General features: G+C 51.8%; 1 protein-coding gene across 1 annotated transcript in view; it reads right to left on the bottom strand.

Annotated features, from left to right (window-relative positions):
• Positions 1 to 2320: 2320 nt before the first annotated feature.
• The window catches only part of Gpr107 (G protein-coupled receptor 107), a 61253-nt gene continuing 43476 nt past the window's right edge, over positions 2321 to 20097 (bottom strand). Inside the window, 4 exon segments of the mRNA NM_001107828.1 lie at positions 2321 to 4678; positions 8327 to 8448; positions 9936 to 10019; positions 11232 to 11281. Coding sequence (NP_001101298.1) covers positions 4582 to 4678; positions 8327 to 8448; positions 9936 to 10019; positions 11232 to 11281 — 353 coding nt within the window. The 3' untranslated portion in view covers positions 2321 to 4581.

Here is a 20097-nt window from a genome sequence, read left to right as displayed (position 1 = left end):
TGGTACTTTACCCACACAGCCACTTCTCCAGCAGATGTATTCAAAGGTGAACTTCTCCTGTACGAGAGTGCATTCCTAGCGAAGGGGTCAGAGATGAATGGCTTACAGTACTTTGTGCTGACTGGGATGTCTGATTCCCACAGAAATGATACCCTATGGGAGAACAGGAAGTCTGTTTCAGTTGGGGGCTCAGCCCGGGATCTCTGCTGTCACATCCCTGAGGTGGCAGCAGTACTGGGTCCTGACCTGGATCTCCTATGACTGCACTTCAGCGTCTGCACTGGTACCACAGGCCTGGTAGTAAGGCTTTGGCAGGTGGGGCTATTGTCAGTGAGTGGGTGGCAGGTAGCCAGCTGATTTAATTAACACAGATAACAAGGAATTACAGCAGTTCTCAATCTGTGGGTCACAACCCCTTTGGGGGAATCAAATGACCCTTTCACAGAGACGCCTAAGACCATCTGTATATCAGATAGCCACAATTCATAACGGTATCAAAACTACAGTTATGAAGTAGTAACGGGAGTAATTCTATGGTTTGGGGTCACCACAACATGAGGGACTGTGTGAAGGGTCCTATGAAGGAAGGATGAGAAGCACTGCGTTTTGAGGAAGTAGATGGGGAGTGCCTGGGCTTCCCAAACCACAGACAGTGTCCGCATGGAAATCTTTATTGGGCACATTTGCTTTGCAGTGACATGCCTCCATCCAGTGGCCAGCCACACCCCATGCTTGTAAACATTTCAGTGATTAACATTAAAAATGACTAAGTGGCCCCCAGCCCCTACACCCCAGCTTGAGTAAGGCATACAGGCCCAGACCTCCTGTGGGTGACACCTCTGGGTCTAGTCTGACAACGATCTTGGTCATAAGAGAAGCTGTGTAAGGATTGAGAGTTCCTTTATGTGGACAGGCTTTCTAGCCCCTTCAGTGGAAACAGTGCCTGGATGCTAAGAAGGCTGGCCCTTCAGCTCCCCGTCTATTCTACCTCAACTCCGAGTGAGTGAACTTCCTGTCTCACGAGTGAATCGCCTCACTCCGCTCCCTATGGACACACCAGGAGCCTGTGCACCTTCCCCACTGGCCAGTACGAAGTCTCTCCATGGTCCTGACAGACCACAGCTGCCCCCAAGCTTCTGTCCCTCAGTGCAGTCTCTTGATACTGTGGGGAAGCAGGCAGGTGGTCCCTGGCCAGGCACAGCATCACCTAAATGTACGATGCTTTTTAAGCATGAAACAGACACATCTCTACAGGACAGACGAGGCCCTGGAGTAACTGGGAGACTCCTTGGCCTATGACCTGGGAGCACACTCTAGGTAGTACAGGTATGAGTAAGACTCCTGGGAATTTTTTTCCCCCAGAATCTTGCCAGGGCAGCCTCAGGAAAGGAGTAAAAAGCAGATCTTTGAGGACATTGGCCTGCTCTAAATAGCTGGGAGAGCAAATAAAGTCTTGACGGAACCCTAAAAAGGAAAGGCAGCAGCAGTGGGCAGGGCAGGCCCCTAAGGAGCACAGGGTGATGTGCTAAGGCCCGGGGACAGGTCAGCATGTGAACTCAGGTGGGTGATGGAGTATAGGAGCAAGGCTAGGGGGTGGGCTAGGATCTTCCTTTGAGGATCAGCAGCTTGGCAGAACGAGGTTGTCCTCCTAGATGTGTGGAACTGGTCCAGCAACCTCATCAGACTAATGCTTCCTCCAGGAACTCGGTTTGGGATGTGGGAGGTGGCCAGAGGCCACTGAAAATGAACCCAGGGATCGTTGATGGGCTTCCCCTTCTGCAAAGACTGGCTTTAGACTCTACATCAAGAGCCAGACAGGCATTGTGGTGTGCGGGGATCACTAGGTGGTGCAAAGCAGCGACAGGGCATCAGTTTGCATAGTTTGCAGTCTCTTGAGAAAATGCTCCCTGGTTTAGAAAATACATTCTGCACACAGCTGCAGGCAGACAATGCTGCAGTGCACCAGGCCTGCGGCTGAGTGTGCCAGAGAGGGAGAGGGGGTGGGGGGGATGAGGGGAAGGAAGAGGGGTGAGAGGAGGACTGAAGGACCAAGAGGAGCAGAAACCCTGTGAGCACTTGAGGAGCTGGCAGCCCTGGCTGGCTATGCAGGCTGGGGGCTGGAGAGTGGGGAGCACTTAGGTATTTTACTCTGAAGTGGTTTCTGAAGGAAAACTAAAGACTCAGGCCTGATGTGAGGCAGGATCTTTGACCCTGGAGTGAGCTGTTCCTCTAGAGAGAATGAACCCCAGCCAGGCTAAACATTAGACTATATTGCGCTATTCAAATACAAGAGGCTGAGTCTTATTAAGAGCCAGAATTCAGAGCTGAACACTTGTTCCTGTTGTCCAAGAAATAATTATCTAACAAAATCCACACTTTATTAAATGTCACAGCCCACAGCTTCCAGTCCACAGCACTCTCAAAACAAGTATGGATACCTCACGCAGGCAGAAGATGGGGGGTGGGGGTGGGGACACAACACAGAGCTATTAATACCACAGTGGCAGTGCAATGTACACCCCATTTCTGCTCAGCCCCTCCAACACAAGGGCTTCACCACTCAAACACGGTTGTGGAGCTGGGTAGGCTAAGACTCAAGGCTGCAGAGGGCAGCTCATGAACTGGGGCGGCTGGATGCCAATCAGACTCCTCTACCCAAGGACACTGCTGAATGCGGGCTCCCAGCTCTCAAGCGATGCAGATGAGACAGACACCTTACAGTGCATGCTGAGGGCTGGGAGTTTTCCTTTCCACAGCCTGGGCACCAGGCCAGTTCTTCCCAGCCCCATGTTAGGCTTCTGATCCCCCCTCCCCACCACAACCCCCAACATGCCTGGCTTCCCACCTACAGCAGTCACAGGGCAGGACTTGGGAGGGCCGCTGCTGTAGCACACCTCCCTGCCTGTGCACCCATGCTCTGGAAGGAGCGGGCTGTCTCCCATAGCCGCTCAGCTGTGCACCCAGAGAGCTCTGTGGCTGGGTTGTACACAGCTCCCTCTGCTCTCTGTCAGAGTGGCCTTATTAAAACCCAGCAAGTGAAAGGAGGCTCCTTCCATAAAGATCGCGCCCTCTGAGGGACAGCTGTGGCTTAGAGTCACCACAGGGACACACTTCTGCAGTGCTGGAGGAGTGCTTATGTGCAGAAGACAAAGCATTAACACCTTGTCTCCTCGACACTCCCTTCCCACCACATACTTTAAACAAGTATAAACAAAGCAAACAAAACAGGAGAAAAAGGTCCTTTAGGTGGATCCTTCAGGCCTGTCGACCTTTCTCAAGATGGAGCACCTGCGGTAGTGACGGACCTGCTAGGGCAGCAGACAGCAGCTTCTCACTGGTGGCACAGGACAGGGACTTGGGGTGTGGTGTGGAGACCAGACCTTTGTCTTCTGCACTGGGAGGTGGAGTAACTCACCCCCCTCCCGGAAGTGCCTGTTCCTTGAAGGTGCAACTCGCCCGCCAGTTCTGGGCAGGCAGCAGCTCTGAGGTGCTGAGCTGGTCTCCTGTGGCCCCTCACAGGCCTTCCGCAGGTGCCGCTGGTGTCCCTGTCCAAGCTCTGAGCAGACCCGGCTGCCTCAGGTCTCTGAGCATGAGTGGCTCAAACACTTCCTTCACGCATGCTTGGACTATAGCTGAGGCTCAGAGGTCCTGCCTGGCCCATGCGAGCTGTGGAAGATGCTTAACCTAAGTGTTTGTTTAGAGACTACCCTTTCTGTCCTCGGCTGCTCCTTCAGGAAAACTGTTTTCTCGGATCAGAAGACACAGGTGGAAGGAGAGGAAGCCAGGCGGCTGCTCTGGGCAGGCAGCCAGGGGATGGAGTCCTGAGAGCCAACTGGAGAACACTTCTGGAGAGCCAAGGCTCTTCTCCCCTGCAGCCAGCCATGTAACAGGCCCCCTCCCTCCCTCCCTCTGGCCTCTAGCACCACTGTTGTAGGTCACATCAGGGGCAGGGACATTTAGAGTGGTGCCTGGGGGCCAGTGACCCTGGACAGGTGTCTTCTGCCACCTAGGGGTTTATTGGCTATTTAAAAGAATTTCAATCATTTCTGTTGTTCTTGTTCCCAAAGGCTGACAATCTCTTTCTCTTCTCTGTGCCCTTGGTAGATACCTGACTAGTCCCAAAGTAACTTCTTTTCCCCCCACCCTGGCACTAGGAATTGAACCCAAAGCCTCGTAAATGCTAGGCCAAGCAGTGAGTCACATCCTCCCAGCCTCCACAGAACTGTGACCAGCGAGTGGCAGACCCGTGCCACACCCACAGCCTTTCTGAGTAGCAGCCACTGGGGGCTCCCCTGCACAGACCCAGGCTCCCAATTAGCAAGGTAAATCAGACAGACAGTCTTTACTCCTCCTCTAAGCCTCCGCCCTCACTGAGGGCAGTCCTCACTGCCTGTAGCCCACCTCAATCCAGATCCCTAAGAGTACAAAAGTGTGTGTCCATAGCACTCGGCTCGGCCATGGTGCTGAGCGCCGGGGTGTCGCTGCTGGGAGATGCCATCGTCTGTCAGGAACAGGCGTGCTCACTGATAGGGCTATGGATAAGCTAGGTTCATTGACGGCCTGCGGTCCTCAGCTGCGCTGTCACGCGGTGCCTTCCCAGCTGCCCTGGGGCTCCACAGCACCATTGCTCACTTTCTTCACCTTCTTCATGTTCTCCATTACTCCTGACGTCGTCACTCTGAACAAGACAACAAGTGTCAGGTGACCCAGAACCCATAGTAGGGGACTCTAGACCAAGGTGGGAACCTGGCCTCCCCCGCCCCTGCTGTGTGCTACTGGCCAGGTGTCTTGATCGTTCTGAGTATAAGTATGGTGGTGAATTCTTACCTTCCAGAGCCACCCCACAAGCCTGATCAAGTTGTCATCACTGCTAACATTAACTTCTCTCTCTCCCTCACTACAGTGGCCACACTCATGTCAACATCATGGGGACAGGACAGTCAGAAAAGAAAGCTAACTAGAGGGGCAGACACAGTCATTCTCGAGGCACAGGACAGAACCACACACTTGGACAGGCTGCCTACCATGGACAGTTAACACTACTTCCTCATGGTCTGCTGTTCCCAGCCATTCTAAGAAGCCCGTGGGTGGGAGGAGTCCATACTGCTCTGCCTGGCCCAGCTCTCTGCACAGCCACCCCATGCCCCTCTCTCTTCTGCCCCTCCCTAGCTGCCAGCTCAATGTCATCCTTCACTTAGGCTTCCAAGCTCTTGGCCCACCACACTGCTGGGCTGGGCTCCCTCCGAGCAGGACAGAGTCTAGACTTCACAAGCAGTCTAGGGTGATCCTGCAGCCCTGACAATGTGCAGAAAGGAAAGGCAAGAGAGCAGCCCACAGAGCAGGGCAGTGACACCAAGATGGGCAACTGACACTAAGGCTGGGTCCATGAGATGCTTGCCCACCCTCTGAGGACAGGGAGGGCCTAGCCAGCTTCCCAGTGCTGCTGCTGGGCCTGGGTGGATGGATCACATGGAGTGCAGCGCCGTCAGGCTGCAGACACTGCACCACGTGTCCCGTTTCCACACAAACACAACATCTGCCCAATAGCCTAAACCAGTCACCAGCCTGTTCTTACAGCCCCTGCGTAGGAAGGAGCTCTAGAACGCGCAGATTAAGCGATGGCCACTGGGACAGAAAGGGGGTCACGGCTCCTAAGCAGGTTTGAGCAGCACAGTCCACAGAGCCAGCCAGTAGTGTACAGAGGACAGAAAGGTGCTGGGGACCCACACTGTCTCTTCATTATCTGTCCCCCTTCCCTGAGAGACCCCATCATGGCCCCAAACCCAGTCTAGAATGAATGAAGTTCTTCACTCAGCTTGGCTGAAGCTGCCCATGATGCCACATCTGTTTCTTTGCCTACTACATACTTGGAGGGTTGCACTGTGAGAGGCCTGGGTAAGAGGATGCTGGGCATCCGATTCTCCTGTCTCCTCTGTGGAAGGGGAGCACGGGGAGACTTGGAGCCCTCTCTGCCCTCCCCACCAGGTCAGAAACCATCAGATCGTAAGCATGTGCAGCGTGGCAGACACTACCAAGCTGGTGAAAGTCTCCCAAATACTTTTAACTTACTGTTTTTGTTTTACAATGAAGTTTGCAACCAAAATTGGTAGGCTCAAGGAGAAATGTAAAAGAAACAGGAAGAGAGAGCAAACCCCTGTTACTTCCTTCCCAGGTGAACAGAAAGCCATACGACTTATGGGGTGACAGCCACACAGGCACCACAGGCAAGTGGGGGTGGGGGGCAGCACAAGGATGGAAGCCGGTCCTTGATGTTGGTTCCCAAGCAGAGGAGCACAGACACAGGGCTTGGGCACACAAGTAGGAGTCAGGTGGAGGCTAGTGCACCCTTGGGGCTTGTCAGGAAGGCTGTGGACTTGCTCTGAGGGTGTGAAAGGAGGGTACAGGGCACAGGACAGAGTTCTTGCACAAGCTGGAGTGTCTTCTGTGGTAGGATCAGACCTGGTTGCTTTTATAGAAGGCAAACATCCAATGTGGCTGATGTTTTACAGAGCTGAAGACCTTCTGAGGCCAGGTTCTGCTTGCCTCTGGGAAAAGTTATTTCTGGAGGACTTAAGAGGTGCCATCAAGAAGGTGCTGCACCATTCACTTGTCTGAGAGCCACACTAAGCCCACAGCTCACTACAGAAGGAGAGTGCTGCTGGCGGAGGTGGTAGGCAGCAGGGCCATGGGGGTCTGTTCTGTCTTCTCACTGTCCAGAGCTTTCTCAATAGTTCCTTCTTTCTTGCCTGCCTCTCTCCTTCTCTCCTTCCTTAGTGCTAGAGAAGGAACCAGAGCCTTGTATACACTAGATAAGGTCTTTGTGGTGGGCTCAGCCCCACCCTATGTCCCAGTGATCCCAGTCCAGTGTCCTTACTGAGTTAAGGCCTCCATCAGCTCCTTAGCTCCTGCTTCCTTTCACCTCAGAGCCCAGACTGCACTGGGGCTCCCTGCCAGGGCTCTAGATAAATAACCCTGCATACTGCTAAGCACACAGCCTCTCTGCCACCAGAGCACTCCTGTCACTCCCATGCTTTGGCTCCACAAAGCCCCAGGAAACACCCAGCATACACCTGGTTCCTTGTCACAGGAGGGTAAACTGAGACCACCAACAGGTTATCTCCATCTCCAACATTTCCCCGGCCTCTGCCTTGCCAAAGTGCAGAATCTGCTCTTCAGTTACAAGGCTGGAGTCTGCACCTCCTGTTCCTTCCTCAGGAACAAACGTGCTCAGACCCATGTCATAAAGTTCACCATTCTCAGACTGACACCAAAGGAAAACTTCAAACGGCACCACAAAGGTCAGGCATGGTGGCTCACTTTTCATCTCAGCACTGGGGAGAAAGACAGGTGTATCTCTGAGAGTTCAAGGCTAGCCCGATCTATATAAAGAGTTCTAGGCTAGCCTGATCTATATAAAGAGTTCTAGGCTAGCCAGGGCTACACAGTGAGACCCTGTCTCAAAACATAAATCACTGCCGTGAGACACACACGACAGAACATGGGGGCACAGCTCCCACAGGAGCTCTTCCCAGTTCAGCTCAGTGGAGGGCACAGTGACCCAGTCACTCAGCCCCACAGCGGGCGTGTTGCAGGGAAAGGTAGGAAGACCAGCAGCTGACCTGTATCTGTACCTCTTCCTACAGCCCCGTGCAATGACTGTCCCTCCTCCTTCCCGTGTGGAAATGGTATTGCTGCATGGGGAGTGAGACTGGCTCAGGGCCCATCCCTGGAGCTGCCTTGCACTCACTGCCCTAGTGGGACAGCCAGTACCAAGAGCTGCTCTATGGGGCCTGATGTGCCTGCCAGCCCAGCCTGGGCTCTACCTCAGCCTCTGAGTTGTGGAGAGGAGAAAGGCAAAAGTGCAGGACAGTGGGTTATGATCCATCTGGACAACAACTGCTTCCTGAACCTAACCCTAACCCTGCCTGTCACTCAGATGCTGGTTGGAGGTGCTGTCTGCTGTCAATCTTTGGTGACACAGAAGATTCCAATTTCAAATACCAGTAGCAATGATAGCAGCCGGATAGCCCATTTTAAACTGGCCCAGAACACTTCCAGCTCCTGCCACTGGGTCACTGGGAGCTGCTCCAATGACACGTAATAAGATGGTGAGTTCTGATTTTTCCTGACAAGACTGAGCAATGGCTGGCAGACACTGCACTTCAAACTAAGCTAAGCACACCAGGGGCTCCAGTGTCCCTATCCTTCTACTAAATATAGAGGCACCACCTCCAAAGGCAGGATGCTGAGAGCAGGGGGCCCACTGCATACCAAGCCTTTCAGCTCGGCAGAAGGGAGGGAGGAAGGGAAGGGAAGGGCAGCTTACACAGACTCCATCTCCAGGTCATCTTCTTCCTGAGAGAGCTGCAGGTAGGGGTTATCTGAAGCTGGGCGAAATTTATACCCCGTCAGGACAAAGAACACCAGTGTGGCTGTTTCATCCAGCAGCTGCAAATTTAAAATCCACCCACAAATAAAAGGATTAGCAACGCCTCTCTTCAGAAAGCAACAGAAGTAAACAAGCTCTTGCCTCTCCTGGTCTCCACGCCGTTTTCCACCAGGCTGCAGGCATCTGCTCCTGAGCACTTCCTCAGGTCTGCGGGGATCTACGCCAAGAGCAAGGCCAGAGGAGACACCGAGCTTCTCCAGGGGAACCCACTCTTTTTTTTAAAAATGATGAGAACGGGGGTTGGGGATTTAGCTCAGTGGTAGAGCGCTTGCCTAGGAAGCGCAAGGCCCTCGGTTCGGTCCCCAGCTCCGAAAAAAAGAACCAAAAAAAAAAAAAAAAAAAAATGATGAGAACGTCTTGCTGTGAAACCTAGGCTGGCCTTGAACTCACCACCTCTGTGTCAGCTTCCCAAATGCTGGACAGTAGTGTGTGCCATCACACTTACTCACTTTGTACCTTCTCCATTCTACTGGGGTGTGTGTGTATGTGTGTGTGTGTGTGTGTGTGTGTGTGTGTGTTGTGTACACCGTGGAGTTGAATGTGGAGGTCAGAGGACAACTAACTTATGGTGTGTGTGTGTGTGTGTGTGTGTGTGTGTGTGTGTGTGTTGTGTACACCGTGGAGTTGAATGTGGAGGTCAGAGGACAACTAACTTATGGGAGTGCAATTCTCCTTCCAGCATGTGGGTCCTAAGGGGCCACCTCAGGTCACCAGTGCTGGTGTCAGGCGCCTCTACCAGCTGAGCCATCTCTCAGCCAAGAACAAGAGTCACAGGGTAGGTAGGGACTCCAGTAAATGAATCCTGCCTATAAAAAAAAGACTGTTACTTTATTCTTTATTTATGTGTAAGTGTGTTCGTCTGTGTTTGAACACTTGGATGCCAGTGACTGCACAGGCCAGAATAGGGCGTTGGCTCCCCTGGAGCTGGACTCATGTGGCATTGTGAGTCACCCACCCCACACTGCTGCGGGAAACTAAACTCTAGTCCTCTGGTAGAACAGCAAGTGTCCTTAGAGTCATCTTTCTAGCCACAAGAACAAAGGTCAGAATATATATGCAGCCTTGGTGACCAGCTCTAGTATCTTAGTATTTTATATATATAGAATATATATAAAAATAAATTTTGGGTCCAAAACCCCAAAAATAAAAACAAAAACAAATCCTTAAAGCAAGGACTAGATTGAAAACCATCAAGCTCTTTGGCTGAAGGCAAAGGTGGATAAATTCTAATTACACAGGACAAATCTCACTCTCTCTGCTTGAGGCTTTTCTCTTCAAAGACTTAGAATTAATCAATAACGCAATTACATCCAGATTTATCAAGTAGCCCAGCAGCTCTGGGCACACAGATCATCGTATCTGGAGAGCAGAGGAGATGGAGGTCGTAGCAGTCATTCCCAGGCAGGTCAGACACCATCTTAAGCTATACCCCAAGGCATGACCCTCAGACATAAACCCTCCAAACTGTCCCCCGAGAACGGCAGACCTGGTAGAGCCACTTCCACTGGAAGGGAACAGCGAACTTGAGAAGAAAGGCGATGATCCTGGTGAAGTAGATGTAGCACACGATCTGCAGAACAGAGGAGAGCAGAGATTGGAGTGCCACGTTCTGCCACTGATTAACTGCAAAGATGTGCAATAGATGTATGTGGTCCACGGCCCTGGTTACCAAGTCAACAGGGGAAGCAGGTGCTCTGTTATGCAAGTCTCCCTCGCTGTGGCTAAGACACCGACCACACCCACCCTGGGAAGCTAGCTCCTTTAGTATGGCTGCTCTGTTTCTCACCACCCATACTCAGGCCCTCTGTCTCAGTCTCCCAGGGCAATCTTTTCACCCCCAGGCTTGGGGGCAGTTCCTAGCAGCTACAGCAAAATGTCGCACAGGGAACATGCAGATACAGTGAGAAGTCCCACACTCCAGGACATAGCAAGCCCACACTCTAACCTTCCTCTGGCCACCCTGTGACACGGCCTTAACCAGGAGACCACAGGACACTAGACCACTGGGGTCTCCTCTGTATTGTCATAGACATCAGGAAATGCTGTGACACCAGCTGTGATGATGCTACAAAGTCCACGTCCACAGAACAGAACATTTGTTTGCTTGGACAGAGCTGTCCAGCTTCCTTGTAGGAGTCAAGGCAGCACCAGGAGATTACACTCTGTGCTCGCACCACAGGGCTTTGTGTCTATCATAGACATGCTGGATGCAATGGTGCACACCTTTAATCCCAGACTTGGGAGGCTGGGGCAGTGGAGGTTAACTGGGGCAACTCAATGAGATCCTCTCTCAAAGAAAAAAACAAAAACAAAACCCCTAAAACAAAATCAGCCTCAATTTTCTGTTTTTAAGGAATATATCCCTAAAAAAAAAAAACCTAGTTTCCTGCCTGGCAACTGGAGGAAGTGGTACAGACTCAGCAGCTCCATGTGGGGGCCTGCAGAAGAGCACAAGGGTGCATCCACTTTCCTAAGTGCTGGCAAGCTGGGAATGGCTGGGTCTGGGCTAGGCCTAGAGGTGCCCTTGGGGATCAAACACTACATTGGTCTCCAAGGGTCTGAGATATCCCACGGCTCTGCATGTCAAGTGCACCCGCTACTTTTCTGAGCAGTTAAAGCCACTTCTAACGGGCTCAAAGCAACCCAGATTTTTCACTTTCAGAGAAGAGATGTGAGGTTGGGGGCAGCTGACAGTCCAGGCACAGTGGCTGCAGATGTCACCAGGTTCGCTGGCTGATCCTATTTACAGTTTTGGGCCTTCGTTTGTTTGGATGTCACTCACCAGGACGTAGTAATGTCTGAAAAGCTTCAGCTTTGCTAGGTTAATGGCAGCTGCAAAGAGGAGAGTGAAAACACATTACCTTCTTTTCTCCAGCCATTCACTGTCCCTCCGTCCTGCCCTCTAACTTCCATCCATCCTTTTGGAGACATAGTCATGCCAGAACTTCCTCCATTTTTAACATCTTATCCCATCTGTTGCTGCCCTCTCAGTGCAGTGCAGAGGTGGTAATTCACCTCCCTCCCCCAGGCCACAAGCAGAAGATGGGCGGCTATGAGCAAAAACCGGTGCTGTGGTTGAGGTCCAGCTCTACACTGCAGCTGAGAGGGGTGGCCGCCCAGGCGCATTCGGTTTCTCTTACGGTGGGCTTCACCGTAGTCCTCTGAAATCAGACTCCCTCAGTAAGCCCTACCTTGAAGAACACTCAAGGTCAGCTGAACCCAGACATGCAGCTTCCTGACACTGCCTGTGGCTATGAAATATTGATGCCGGTAGAGGGCAGCCTGGCTCCCTCCCCGTCCGCAACCCTTTCATCCATCATAGACTTCCTGCAGGAGGCAGATTAATTTTTCTTAATAGCATTCAATTACTGATTCAGTTTAAGAATGGGACTGTGGGTGGCAGACATTCAAATTTCCTCTTCCTCTCTCCTCTAGCTCGTGATTAGTGTGTGTGTGGGGGGGAGGCAATCAAGCTTAGGATGCCCACAGAAATTCCGGAGATCCTAATGATTACTAAGTCCAGAGACGCATTGTCTTTGTGTGTGTGTGTGTGTGTGTGTGTGTGTGTGTGTGTGTGTGTGTGTGTGTGCGCGCGTGCTCATGTATGTGTATGTGTATACATGTACATACACATGTTCATACAAGTGCATATACCCAGCAAGCACAGGGTAGAACTGGCAGATTGCCCAACGCTCTCATCTACATCTCTGAGAATCGTGTTGTTTCTTTGTTGCTGTTTTGTTTAACACTAAACTCTCTGGGTCTCCCCCTTTGTTATCCTCAATACTGAGTGAGTGAGTGCCTGACTTGCACCAGGCACTGGGTACAAGCAGTACTCTAGGCAGATGCAGCCTCCTCCCTGCTGTCAGGGACACCCCACTTAGAGGCTGGGAGGGGTGTTCCTGAGGACAGATGCTACGTTTGAGACATACTAGGTGAATCAGAGTGTCCTAGGCCTTGGGTTTCACCCACATACACTGCTCTCCATCTCCTGCTTCCATGACAGGGCCGGCTCTCTCCACACTCTGCAGCAGAGTAGGCCAAAGCTGGAGGGTCCTACAGCCTGTCATCAGGGCAGCCACTGATTCTCTCCCTCCCTGTGGGACAGCCTTACGGACAGGCAAGAGAGGGGCTCAGCATGCTGGACCTTGAGGAGGCTGGCGACAGGGATAGACAGAGTAAAGCAAGGTGAAGACAAGACTGTGAACTTGTCCTTACTGATTCTGAGTGCCCCCGGGAGTTTAAACAAAGAAAACCAATCGTAGGAGCCCATGGGACTCTTAGGCTGACACTTAGGTCAGGGCAGCAAGCTGCATGTCCATCCAGATACTGTGGCTGGTGGAAAAGAGCAGAGACTAATAAGGAGTCCTATAGCAAACTATGAAGGAAAGGGCCATGAGGAGAGGCTGAGGTCCTGCAGGTCTTAGTGGGCTAATTATGGGGAGTAAGAGCAGAATAACACATGAGCATCCCCACCCTCCCACCCCCCACCCCCGCCCAGCACCATAAGCCATGATGTCATACTCCAAGCTACAGACACTTTCTGAAGGGAGACAGGCTACACCAGAAGGGTCCACTACAGAACAGCATCGTGCTACCCAGCACTCCTAGGGATGACAAATGGGTCTTGGAGAATGTGAAGAGCTCTGGGCTATTTCCTAGATCATGATGACATCATTGCTAATTCCATGACATTACTTAGCACTGTGGCTGGCAGGGATGAAGCCTCTCGGACCCCTGGCTGGGTTTCCTGCTCTGGTGGGGCTGGATCTCAGAGCTACAGTCCTGTTAATTAGTTCTTTCTAGCCATCCTTGACACACTCTGCCCTGCTAAGCGTAAGTGGAGTTGAAGAGGAAAGGAGAATATTCAACAGTTCCAGGCCCAGTGCAGCTGTATGGCCAGGGTTCAAACCTCAATTCTGCTGCCTGTTACTCATGTGATAGCAGGCAAATCACCTACCCTCCTGGTCTGAATGTCAGTGTTCATCTGTTAAGGCAGGAACAATAATAGCTAGCCTTAGGGTTACTGGGATAGCCAACAGGACAATACAGGGAACAAATGGCTCCCACTCAGCACCTGGATGCACTTACACTATTTATCAGAAGGAGCTAGACTGCATCCAAGGTGGCCACTATGACTGGTAGAAAATCAGACTCGAGTAACACTGGAGCAGATGTGAACCTGGGACTACCCGCACGCCCAGGCTCTCCGGGAAACAGTGCTGCCTCGCATGGAACTGACAGCAGAGGAGGTGCAGTCACAAAGGGAAGCCTCCCGGCATCATGAGAAAAGCAGCAGGCAGAGGGCTGTAGCCTGGAGTCCCAGGCTTCCCTTTCTTCTCTTCCAAAGCTAGGCTCTCATGGGAGTGCAAGCTTGCGGAGGCTAAGCTGGCTATTCCTGACTATGCCACGCTGGCACAGCAAATATGGTCAAAGAATGAGGAGGCAAGAAGGAAAACACTATGGTTAGGAGTCAGGAGCCCCCAGTCACACCACTGTAACTCCACATGCCTGCCCCAGCCCATGCATCCTTCTCCTGGCCCTGTGCTCCTCATCTGGCGGGAAGCCTCATTAGGCCAGAGGATCCTGTTCAGTGAGCACCAGACTGGCCCAGAGCTTCATTAGTTCTAGTATTTTGCTCAGTTTTAAGACAGGGTTTCTCTGTGTAGCCCTGGCTGTCCTGGTCTGTAGATCAGGCTGGCCCCTGAACTCAGAGACCTGCTCAGTTTTAAGACAGGGTTTCTCTGTGTAGCCCTGGCTGTCCTGGTCTGTAGATCAGGCTGGCCCCTGAACTCAGAGACCTGCCTGCCTCTGCCTGTGTTGGGATTAATGGTGTGTGCTACTACAACCTGGCAGAAATTGAAGGGCTCTTCTGGACTCTAGCCTGGGCCCAACTGGGAAGGATCAAGCAACATGGCTACAGCTCCAGAAGTGATCTCCCCAGGGAGGGCACAGGTACTTTTCTTCCCACTCAAGGAGATGGGCCACAGCCAAGCCTACAGCTTGGCAAGGCTCCTTTCTTCCTGCCAATGCACAGGGGAGGTGCTGCTGCCCTTCCCAGACTGCCACCTCCTACCCAGCCATGTGACCATGAAAACCAAAGAGCATGTGGCAGCCACTTGGGAAGGGGAGCGGGAGCCACTTCTCACCAGGCAGCTGCTGGTGAGCTGCCCATAACCCTAGAAATAACCCCACAGCACGCCACAGCAGGCAATCCTGATGAAACGTGGCTGGGGACTGACAGGAAGGCTCAGGAGGTGGGTCTCTGGGACCCAGAGATGGAAAAGAGGATAGATTCAAAGAGGGTACCTGCTCAGCGTCACAACTACCCAAGCACACGCACATCATTAAAAAATAAGCCACATGAAAGGAAGGGGAAGTCCTAAGGGTGCCAGAAGGAGTGGGGGGAGAATGTAACCAAAATATACTATAGACACATATGAAGTCGTCAACCGATTACAAGCTGTTGCTAAAAGGGGGTGGGAAGGTGGAGTGTATGCTGCTCTCGCAGAGGACTCAAGCTTGGCTGCTGGTACCCACATCGGTTGGCTCCAAGTCCAGGGATCTGAGCCCATCTTCTGGTCCTCAGGCTCTGCATGCATGTGCACACCACACACCCCACCCCCAAGTTATAAAAGTTAAATAGAAATAACTTTTTCTTCAAATCTTAAAACAAAACACCCAAGAGGACCAGAGACAGACAGATCACACCTGCCCCCAGCTCACTTCCTCTGACAGTTTTGAAACTATCCAAAGACAGTAAGCATCACCTTGATTGTCACCGTCTATGGAGTGATACAGGCACTGCCATTTTTTCTGCTTCACCTCACAGGCTCCTTTGAGTAGAAAGCTATACTGTCAGTGATGTGTCTGGGACGAGCCATCTGGCCCAGTGAAGGCTAGCCATACACAGCCTTGAAGTGGAGGAGCCAGGCCTCAAACTCAAGGCCACTTCCCTGAGCACCAAGCTCTCTCCACCTACACTCCACAGTAAGAGGAAGACAGCTCCAGCTTCTGACCCGCTGCTATCACAGTTCCTGCTGGTGACTGCCAGCGCCATTCTCAGCATCAGTTAGTGACTTGTGGGGCCCAGGATGGCTTCTGAAAGCTTTTGCCTCTGTGTAAAGAAAGCCTCAGGCTTAAGAACTTCCTGCTCCTCACTGCAGTGCGGATCTGAGGGAGGAGTTTCTGCTGCAGTGGCAGCTCAAGCTCACCCCTCCGCAGAGGAACTCCCTGTGCACGCAGCCTCCCCATCGCCCATCCCTGTGAGCAGAGAGAGAGGCCACAGGCCAGAGATCTGAGACAACACTGGCCTCCAAGTGTTAATGGGGGCTCTGTAGCCTTCACAGCATAGGATACTTTCCTCTTTAAGCCTGGAGCCATGTAAAAAGTGATCCCAATCGCTCCTGCATGCATTTAAAGCAATAGCCCAAGAGACACCACAGGCAAATGAGCTGAGCCACTACTAGTGTACGCATCTTGTTCTGCCCCAGACCATACCGTCAATCACAGAAATGAAAGTGGGCCAGCGAGACAGGTAGCTCAGGCCTATAGAGGCCCTAGTTTCTTAGGAGGCTGAGGGGAAAATCTGGAGTCTAGAAGTTCAGGTTGAGCAACCTGCTGCAAAAAATAAATAAACGAAAATTCAAAAGCCCAAAGACCAGCGGGCAGGGGAAACATCATGATTCTTTCCTCTTCCTTCTTCCCTCCGACTCCCATCCTCAGCACGGCTCAAGGAGGGGCACGGAGGGCTGGTCCAGACTGGCTGTGAGCTCTGCTCTCTCCAGCACACAGTGTGCAGCTCAAGTCCATGAGCACATCAGATGGACACTACAGTAGAGACTGCAGCCAAGCCTGAGCACATGTGATGACGGATATGCCCAGGTCTCCACCACAGACACAACCAGCAGTGAGCATGGACAAAGGTCACATTGCTGCTAGCTTGATAATACAGGCCACCACTGCAGGTGACACTCTCCAGGTAAGAAACCCTGACCTTTCTGGACGACTGCAGCAGTCAGTCGGGAAGCAGTCCCGAGACATGCCAGCAGCCCAGGGTAGAAGCAGGCTATGATGGGCAGCTACCATAATGTGTGCACAGTGAGTTCCTGATACTTAATGAAGCAGTGCATCTCAGTCTACGCTGTGAGAAGCCCCTGAGCTCTGGGCTGTGTCTTGCATGACCTTGGGATAGCATTACTTATTAAGCAAGAGATTAATTATTTCACAGTATTGGAAGATGAGTTGGTAACAATTCAGGAATTTTGAGTGGTGTGTCTGAGGTAGAAAACAAAAACGTAACTTTTGGTGAATAACATATTAAATATGGCTGTTCTATCAGTCCCTCTGAGCTGTGCTTTAGATTTTTCTAGAGTCCTGAACCCTTTGAGAGCATGTGGAAGTCCCAGCTGCCCAAGAGCCCTTGGGAGGCACTGGCAGACGCTGTGCAGACAACTGCTGCAGGTGAGGTGGTCCTGAGAGGAGGGCAGAACCCTCTGAGGCTTTTCTGGGCGCCACTGTGTGCTGCAAGAGAGACAGGCACATTCCAGGGACAGCACTGGGAAAGAAGGTGTCTGCAGGAGGCTGTGAGCACCTAGGGGAGCAGCTCTAGACCTCTGGCCAGTGTGCTCGGATGTCCTTAGTGACACAGGACAAAAGGAAGGTGACAAGAAATTCACTTCTTTGTCTCTTCTCTCCTAAAACCCCTGCTGTAGGTGGTAGGGATCCAACAGCCAGCAGCAGTGCAGACAAAGGAAGGCAGAGACTCAGCCAGGCCACACCTAGGTCCAGGGCTTCTCCACAGCGGGGCGTGGGGGTGCGTGCTTATTAACAGATATGGCAGGGAGCTCCTTCTTTTCCTGAGGGCTTCTAGTTGGAGTCTCTAGGCTTCCTCTAGCAACATTACTCACTCACTCACTCACTCACAATATGGCTCCTACTTGGAAAGTGAAAACTGAGGCTGGACAAGCCTGTCACAGAGAGACACTAAAGTGAAGGAGATGGGGACAATTGTGCTTACAAACCCCTAAAGCCATGGCTTATGCTCAAGTACCAAGACCTGCCAGCAGTCATTACTAGGACATGCCATATGCGGTCTGAGACATGACATACTCAATGTCTAGAGTAGCTGGGTGGCACACTAGGCAGGGGAGGGCAGATGTTAGACTCTGTAGATCCAAACCCTCTGCAACTACTCAGCGCTGCCACCTCAGGCTCGGCCAGCCAGGGCCCCCGCCAATACACTTCTATTTATAAAAGCATGGGGTACAGCTGAGTTGCTCAGTTTGTGTAGTGTGCACAAAGCCCTGGATTTGGTCCTCGGCATCCATAAAAATGGGTGTGGTGGTACATGCATATAATCCCATAACATGGGATGTTATGGAGGCAGAAGGATCAGAAGTTCAAGGTCAGCCTTTACTACACAGTTGAGTCGATGCTAGCCTGGGTGCTTGGAGGTCCTGTTTCTTTAAAAAGTGAAAAAGAAGTTAGGCTGGCGGTGTGAGAGCTAGAGAAACCACTCAGCTGCCAAGAGCACATTACTTCTGCAGAGGATGCAGTTCCCAGCACCCACATTAGGCAGCTACAACATCCAGTAACTTTAGCTCCAGGGGCATCCGCACTTACGTGCATACCCCACACGTGCAGTAGGCGTGTGCCCCAGCAGCACCTGTCACTGAACTCCTCTGCTGTAAGCGCAGAATGGCAGTAGAGTTCCAGAATGGCAGTTGCTACTCTCAGCTCTCTGCTACATATGTGCAGAACAGACCTGCTGTCTACCGACACTGCTGCCTACCGGTTCAAGGGCAGCAACTGCTCTGGGGAAGCCAGAGACCCTGGAAGAACAACAAACCCACAAACAGCCTCTAGCTGGGCAGCACAAGGTCAGAACTCTAAAGGAAGAGAGGTTCTGCGGCTCCTGATCTGGGGCTCCCACAGCCTGACACCGCTCTTCTGAGACATAACTCAAAACGGATGCAGTCACACCAAGGAGGGAGGGGTGATATGGATGGGAAAGGCACTCAAGAGGGTGTCAGGCAAGCTTTTAACAGTGCTCTGGCCAGTAAGATGGCTCAGTGGGCACAGGCGCAGCCAAGCCTGATGACCGGAGTTCAATCCCACGACCCACATGGTAGGAGAGAACTGACTCCCACCTGTTGTCCTCTAAACCCTACACATGTGCACAAACGCACAAATACAAGTGTAAAAAGCAAATCAACCAACCAGCCAACCAACCAACCAAAAAGACATAAAACACTGTGTTCCTGTGAAGTTGAGAACACTGGTCTCCTTCTACCAGACTCATATGCTAAAGATTCCATTTCCTGAGCATCACGTCGGGGACCAGGCCCGGCACACGGATCCTTGGGGGACAGAGTCATATGGAAAACACAGCATGATCCACTGAAAACATGAGGAAATGACACGAAGTGACATCTTTCCAAAGAAGATATATTAACGGTCAAGAGGTCCTGGAAATAGGCGTGTCACCACTAAGCATGAGAGAAGTGCGCGTGAGAAAGGGTTGTGAAATAGCACTGCACACTCACTAGAACGCTGCAGTTACTGTCTTGTAGCTGCAACAAAGCACCTGACAAAAGCAACCGCTCCAGGACAAGGTCAGTCCATCACAGCAGGCAAGGCTGGTGGCAGGCCCCTGGTTACACTGCTTTCTGAAGCCAGGAAGCAGAGAGAGACGATGCTGGTGCTCAGCCTGCTTTCTCTTTCTATGCAATCTGAATCCCAGCCAGGGATGGTGGGTCTTCCCACCTCAATTAACTTTAGTGGATAATCCCGCAGGGATATGCCCCAAGACTTGTTTCCATGGTGATGCTAAATCTCACAAGGTCGACGGGTTCAATCATCTCTTGTGGGTCTTGACACCTGGAAGAAGAGTCAGTGGGGAATCGTCTAGATTGGGTTGGCCTGTGGGAGATTATCTCTTGACTGTCAGTTGATGTAGGAAGTCCCTGCCACTCTAGGGGGCACCATTCCCTTAGCAGGAGGTAGAGAACAGTCTAGCTGAGAACGAGCAAGCAAGAATCTATGTGTTGATTCTTTCTGCTCTTCAGTGTGAATGTGTTTTAAGTTCCTGCCTTGACTTTCCTCAATAATGGACTATAACCTGGAACTCCAAACCTACATTTCCTTTCTACCCTAAATGCTTTTTTCCCAGGGTATTTTTTCACAGCAACAGGATGAAACCGGAACATATGACAAACAGGCTGAGTGGGCGAGTGCTGAGCACTGAGAGGCGTCTTCAATCTCTGACACCAAACACCTCAATGATGAAGGTGCTGGGATGAGACAGTCAGAATCCAACATGGAATCCTGGCAGAACTGTACACTGGCACCGGCATTGTGGCAGACAGACACGGGTACTATGAGGTTCAGAAATGCCACTTCTGAGTAGATCTGAACAGCACGTGTAAAGCTCACAATCACAACAGACAGCAGAGGTGACACGTGGCTGTTGCCCTAGGCCTCCTTCCATGTGTAACTCGTCTGTCCCTTAATGTATGTATGAGTACCCAAGTTCACAGCAGCACCGTTCATCACACTTAAGCCACCCTGACACAGGGATGCTGAGAGAAAGTGGCACATACAGAGCATGCCGTATTATTCGGCATTAAGAGGCCAGGGCACTCAGG

Source organism: Rattus norvegicus, chromosome 3, assembly GCF_021556685.1.
Source record: "Rattus norvegicus strain SHRSP/BbbUtx chromosome 3, alternate assembly SHRSP_T2T, whole genome shotgun sequence".
Taxonomy (NCBI): domain Eukaryota; kingdom Metazoa; phylum Chordata; class Mammalia; order Rodentia; family Muridae; genus Rattus; species Rattus norvegicus.
This window is presented reverse-complemented; position numbering and strand designations above follow the sequence as displayed.